The following is a 6,000-nucleotide window of genomic DNA, read 5'->3' as shown; positions in this document are numbered from 1 at the left end:
CCAGAGGTTGAAAAATTGCTATTACTGTGGAATTTTAAAAAATTATCTAGCCTCTGAAAGTATTACAGAAACTTAAAATAAATGTTGGAAGAAAAGCATCATAGTTAGAATAAATGGATGGGAACCTTTGTATGACCTAACATAGTTGTCTAACCTTGAAGATTATTCTTCCACATATAAAATGATTTCCTACCTTCTTACAGAATTACTGTAGAAATAAAACGAGAAAGTACACAACATCTCTGAAACCCATAAAAAGTGAATAAATGTAAGATATTCCTATTTGTACCTTACTGCTGCAAATTTAAATGGATTCAAAACAAAATATTAAGGCTTACTTGTTTTAAAACTGTGTTTAAGACTTTAACTTGAGTTAAAGTTGACATTTGCATTTTTCAGGAGGTGCGAGATGAGAATCCAAGCTCCATTTTTTTAAAAACTATTTATATTTGCAGTAAAGTTATGTTTTTCAAGAAGCAGGTCATGATTTAGAAAGTGAAACGTAGCTCACTCTTATTGAAACAAAGGAAGTGGAGGGAAATTCCATAACTCAGAAGCCACAATAAATACAAATAATATCTTCGATTCTGCAACACGGGACTTCCCCAAGGAACAGACATAGGTTTTCCCAAGTCAGCTGTAGTGTTATCCAATCAGAGTTAGAGAGGGAAAGTGCCTTTGCAAATAAGTACTGCAACCTAGCCCGATGTTTTCAGAGACACTCCTCAACTGTTCAGGCAGTCTGAGCCTACTACAGAACAACCTTCAGTTGCAGCACCATGAACCAAAGTGCTGTTCTTATTTTCTGCCTTATCCTTCTGACTCTGAGAGGAACTCAAGGTAAGGAACTTCAAGGGATATTTAATTTGTAAGATCAGAAATAGGACTGGGTATAAACCCTTTAAGTGCAGAAATAATGTATTTGCAAAAGTTTTACAACCTGCCTTTTAAATGAAGGGTAAATGAGCAGAGATTCCTTCTGGTCAGAGTTTACAGTCAGAGAAGCAAGTGGAATAAAAGAAAGAGAGAAGGAGGAAGGTGGGAGTGGAAGAGGAAGAGGGACAGACAGAGAAAATGTGAGGGAAGGAGGAGAAAGAAGATGAGACAGCTATCTCCTTAGTTAACTTAAGTAACTATATGACCTGGGCTCAAGGGTATGATCTTACAATCAACAAGTTGCAAGTCCATTCTTTCAGAGAATCAACTAATTAATCATACAGAGCTGTATGATCACAGATTGAGTATGTGATTACACAGAGGTACAGGTTCAGCTAAGTACTACCCAATCTACATTAAATGCCTAAAATGAAAACTGCGCTAACGTCGTCGGCTGTACCTGTTTCTTTTCCTGCAGAAATACCTCTCTCTAGGACTACACGCTGTACGTGTATCAAGATCAGCGATCGACCTGTTAATCCAAGGTCCTTAGAAAAACTTGAAGTGATTCCTGCAAGTCAATCTTGCCCACGTGTTGAGATCATGTGAGTAAAATCCCACCTAATGATCACCTCCCTGGTTGTAATCATACAATTAAATACATGATGATGATTTACAAAAATCAGTAAAGGGTTTGTGATGATTCTAAGACTTCTGTACAGCAAAGGGAAACATCTAAAGTGAAACCTAAATGTCTGACTTTAAAACTGTATACTCCGTCTGTTTTATTGGCCCAATATTGTTTTAAATATTTCCACTCCTATTTACTTCTGTAGTGCCACAATGAAAAAGAACGGGGAGAAAAGATGTCTTAATCCAGAGTCTAAGACCATCAAGAATTTACTGAAAGCAATTAGCAAGGAAAGGTAGGTTTGCTATTGCTTGCAGAAGAACTGCTCTTTAAGAAATGTTGATCTTGTGAAGTTAGAAATATCTGCATAGGGCTTTCCAGTGGAATTCTTGGCTTAAAACGGTGTTACCACCATGCTTCCACTACCTCCATCTATTTATATACTGAGGTGTCATCTTGTGTGGTATCAAAAGTTACCCTGATTACTGTCTAGAAGTGTCAATAGGTCACTTTAACCTTAAAGCAGAGCTATAACTATCCAAGCAAAGATGCCAAATTTCCCCCAAGCTTTTCCTGGCCTTAAAAAAGCATCCCGTGTAACCCACAATCATTGTGTAGCAGCAGGAAAGCTAACTACCCACTTCACCTGAAGACTTAGGATTATCTATGAATTCAGCATGTTCCAAGCAGAATTCAGACTGAAGTCAGAGTCATTTACACTCTCCTTCTCTTCTTACAGGTCTAAAAGATCTCAAACACAGAAAGAGGCATAATCACCGCACTACCGATAAGGATGGACCACAGAGAAGCTATTTCTGCCGTCATTTCCCTACACACAGTATACGTCAAGCCCTAATTGTCCGTGGATTGCAGTTCTCCTAAAAGGTGACCAACCACAGTCACCAAATTAGTTGCTACTTCCCCTGCAGGGCGGTAGATGGCTCATCATCCTGAGATGTTTGGTAGTAACTCTGCCCTGGCACTATACTATAAGCTATGCTGAGGTGCTACATTCTTCATGAGTGTGCCAAGCCCTAACCCTGCTACTGACAGCTTCCTCACCTTTTCTATCTTCTAAAGGGGGTTATGAAGGGGCCTACCCCTCTGGGCTTCTCAGGGACCTTAGAATCTCAAATAACTAAAAGGTATTCAAAGCAATAATACAATCTGCCTTTTAAAGAAAGATCTTTACTCCATGGGCTTCTACTGCCATCCCTCCAAGGGGCCCATATTGTTCCAGGTGTTATATACATAATTCCAAATACACAGAAGCAGCTAGAAATATCTGGAACTGTATGTGAAAATAGTATTATTTAGTCAAAGATTACACAAAGTAGAATTCTTAGATGTATATGTTTCTTATATTGTTTTCAGTGTTTATGGAATAACTTGTGTAATTAAGTACTGCAATGGGAGAAATTTTTAAATTTAAATACATGTTCTGCATGTTATGTAAGACAAATATGCTGAATGCTTTTCAAAATAAAAGTAATGTTCTCTCCTAGAAATATTAAGAAAGATTACTTAACTGTTTAGAGACCAAAACATAATAAAGTAATTATAACTAAGATGAAGTGTTTGGTGGGTCATTTGGGACATTTATTTCATAAAAAGCTTAGATTGGAGAATCCATAGCCTAGAGAAGTAAGGATGGGTAGAGGACAAATGAGTTTTAGAATTACCATATTCCTTCCAACTATAGTCTCCTGGAAGGCCCATCATATAGGAGTCCTCCAGGACTTATGTGGCATAACAAAGCTTGGCCTGAGCTTCAGATCCTTAGAGCCAACTTTCTATGAGACATTTGCAACTCAACATCCCATGGAAACATCAAACTCCAAAATGTCTTAAATTAATTCCTCCCTCCCCCAGATCTATTTCTCCTGCTCTATTCTATATACTAGTTTAATAGCACCATCATCCATTCAGTTCCCCAAATGAGAATTCTAGGAGTAATTCTACACTCCTTCTTCTCCCTTGCCTCCCATATCCAATTTGTCATCAAGAAGGTATTTGCAATGCATTTAGTTAGCAAATTATTAGTATCTAAAACATACAGAGGCGACTTCCCTGGTGGTCCAGCGGTTAAGATGCCATGCTTCCAATGCAGGGGGCCGAGGTTCAATCCCTGGTCAGGGAAGTAGATCCAACACGCCACAACTAAAAGATTCCGCATGAAGCAATTAAGACCCAGTGCAGCCAAAATAAATAAATAAATAAAATATTTTTTAAAAAATAAAACATATAGAGAACTCGTATGAATAAAAAAGGAAAAGATAGCTAGCTGAAAAACAGGAAACAAATGAATAGGAATTTCACAAAAGAAGAAAACACAAGCCCTTAACATATGAAAAGATGCTCAATTTCATTAGTAATCAGGGACATGTACTTTCTCTTTTTATTTTTTTTTAACGTTTTTATTGGAGTATAATTGCTTTACAATGGTGTGTTAGTTTCTGCTTTATAACAAAGTGAATCAGTTATACGTACACATATAGCCCCATATCTCTTCCCTCTTGCATCTCCCTCCCTCCCACCCTCCCTATCCCACCCTTCTAGCTGGTCACAAAGCACGGAGCTGATCTCCCTGCGCTATGTGACTGCTTCCCACTAGTTATCTATTTCACATTTGGCAGTGTATATATGTCCATATATACACTATCACTCTCTCACTTTGCCCCAGCTTACCCTTCCCCCTCCCCATGTCCTCAACTCCATTCTCTAGTAGCTCTGTGTCTTTATTCCCGTCTTGCTCCCAGGTTCTTCATGACTATTTTTTTTTTTTTTTAGATTCCATATATATGTGTTAGTATACGGTATTTGTTTTTCTCTTTCTGACTTACTTCACTCTGCATGACAGACTCTAGGTCCATCCACCTCACTACAAATAACTCAATTTCATTTCTTTTAATTGCTGTGTAATATTCCATTGTATATATGTGCCACATCTTCTTTATCCATTCATGTGTCGATGGACACTTAGGTTGCTTCCATGTCCTGGCTATTGTAAATAGAGCTGCAATGAACACTGTGGTACATGCCGCTTTTTGAATTATGGCTTTCTCAGGGTATATGCCCAGTAGTGGGGTTGCTGGGTCGTATGGTAGTTCTATTTTTAGTCTTTTAAGGAACCTCCATACTGTTCTCCATAGTGGCTGTATCAATTTACATTCCCACCAACAGTGCAAGAGTGTTTCCTTTTCTCCACACCCTCTCCAGCATTTATTGTTTGTACAATTTTTGATGATGGCCATTTTGACCGGTGTGAGATGATATCACATTGTAGTTTTGATTTGCATTTCTCTAATGATTAATGATGTCGAGCCCCCTTTCATGTGTTTCTTGGCCATCTGTATATCTTCTTTGGAGAAATGTCTATTTAGGTCTTCTGCCCATTTTTGGATTGGGTTGTTTGTTTTTTTGATATTGAGCTGCATGAGCTGCTTGTAAATTTTGAGATTAATCCTTTGTCAGTTGTTTCATTTGCAAATATTTTCTCCCATTCTGAGGGTTGTCTTTTCGTCTTGTTTATGGTTTCCTTTGCTGTGCAAAAGCTTTTAAGTTTCATTAGGTCCCATTTGTTTATTTATGTTTTTATTTCCATTTCTCTAGGAGCTGGGTCAAAAAGGATCTTGCTGTGATTTATGTCACAGAGTGTTCTGCCTATGTTTTCCTCTAAGAGTCTGATAGTGTCTAGCCTTACATTTAGGTCTTTAATCCACTTTGAGTTTATTTTTGTGTATGGTGTTAGGGAGTGTTCTAATTTCATTCTTTTACATGTAGCTGTCCAGTTTTCCCAGAACCACTTATTGAAGAGGCTGTCTTTTCTCTATTGTATATTCTTGCCTCCTTTATCAAAGACAAGGTGACCATATGTGCATGGGTTTATCTCTGGGCTTTCTATCCTGTTCTATTGATCCATATTTCTGTTTCTGTGCCAGTACCATAGTGTCTTGATTACTGTAGCTTTGTAGTATAGTCTGAAGTCCGGGAGCCTGATTCCTCCAGCTCTGTTTTTTTTTCTCAAGTTTGCTTTGGCTATTCGGGGTCTTTTGTGTTTCCATGCAAATTGTGAAATTTTTTGTTCTAGTTCTCTGAAAAATGCCAGTGGTAGCTTGATAGGGATTGCATTGAATCTGTAGATTGCTTTGGGTAGTAGAGTCACTTTCACAATGTTGATTCTTCCAATCCAACAACATGGTATATATATCCATCTGTTCATATCATCTTTAATTTCTTTCATCAATGTCTTATAATTTTCTGCATACAGGTCTTTTGTCTCCTTAGGTAGGTTTATTCCTAGATATTTTATTCTTTTTGTTGCAATGATAAAGAGGAGTGTTTTCTTAATTTCACTTTCAGATTTTTCATCATTAGTGTATAGGAATGCAAGAGATTTCTGTGCATTAATTTTGTATCCTGCAACTTTACCAAATTCATTGATTAGCTCTAGTAGTTTTCCGGTAGCATCTTTAGGATTCTCAATGTACAGT

At 37.6% G+C, this 6,000-nt stretch overlaps 1 protein-coding gene across 1 annotated transcript; it reads left to right on the top strand.

Moving 5' to 3' along the window:
* The first annotated feature begins 434 nt into the window (after positions 1-434).
* Positions 435-3,603, top strand: CXCL10 (C-X-C motif chemokine ligand 10). The gene is made up of 4 exons (XM_022599431.2): positions 435-840; positions 1,355-1,481; positions 1,713-1,802; positions 2,247-3,603. The coding sequence occupies exons 1-4, from the start codon at positions 780-782 to the stop codon at positions 2,278-2,280; spliced, it is 312 nt and encodes a 103-aa protein (XP_022455139.1). The 5' UTR covers positions 435-779; the 3' UTR covers positions 2,281-3,603.
* The last annotated feature ends 2,397 nt before the right edge of the window (positions 3,604-6,000 follow it).

Source organism: Delphinapterus leucas, chromosome 5 (assembly GCF_059928025.1).
Source record: "Delphinapterus leucas isolate spDelLeu-1000000601 "Yukka" chromosome 5, BTC_Dleu_Yukka2, whole genome shotgun sequence".
Taxonomy (NCBI): domain Eukaryota; kingdom Metazoa; phylum Chordata; class Mammalia; order Artiodactyla; family Monodontidae; genus Delphinapterus; species Delphinapterus leucas.
This window is presented reverse-complemented; position numbering and strand designations above follow the sequence as displayed.

What these genes read in the sequence shown, in the direction of transcription:
- CXCL10 (XM_022599431.2), top strand. Translation starts at nt 780, where the DNA reads ATGAACCAAAGTGCTGTTCTTATTTTCTGCCTTATCCTTCTGACTCTG. An exon ending in GACTCTGAGAGGAACTCAAG is followed by an intron (nt 841 to 1,354) that starts GTAAGGAACTTC and finishes CTTTTCCTGCAG; the next exon opens with AAATACCTCTCTCTAGGACT. An exon ending in TGCCCACGTGTTGAGATCAT is followed by an intron (nt 1,482 to 1,712) that starts GTGAGTAAAATC and finishes TTACTTCTGTAG; the next exon opens with TGCCACAATGAAAAAGAACG.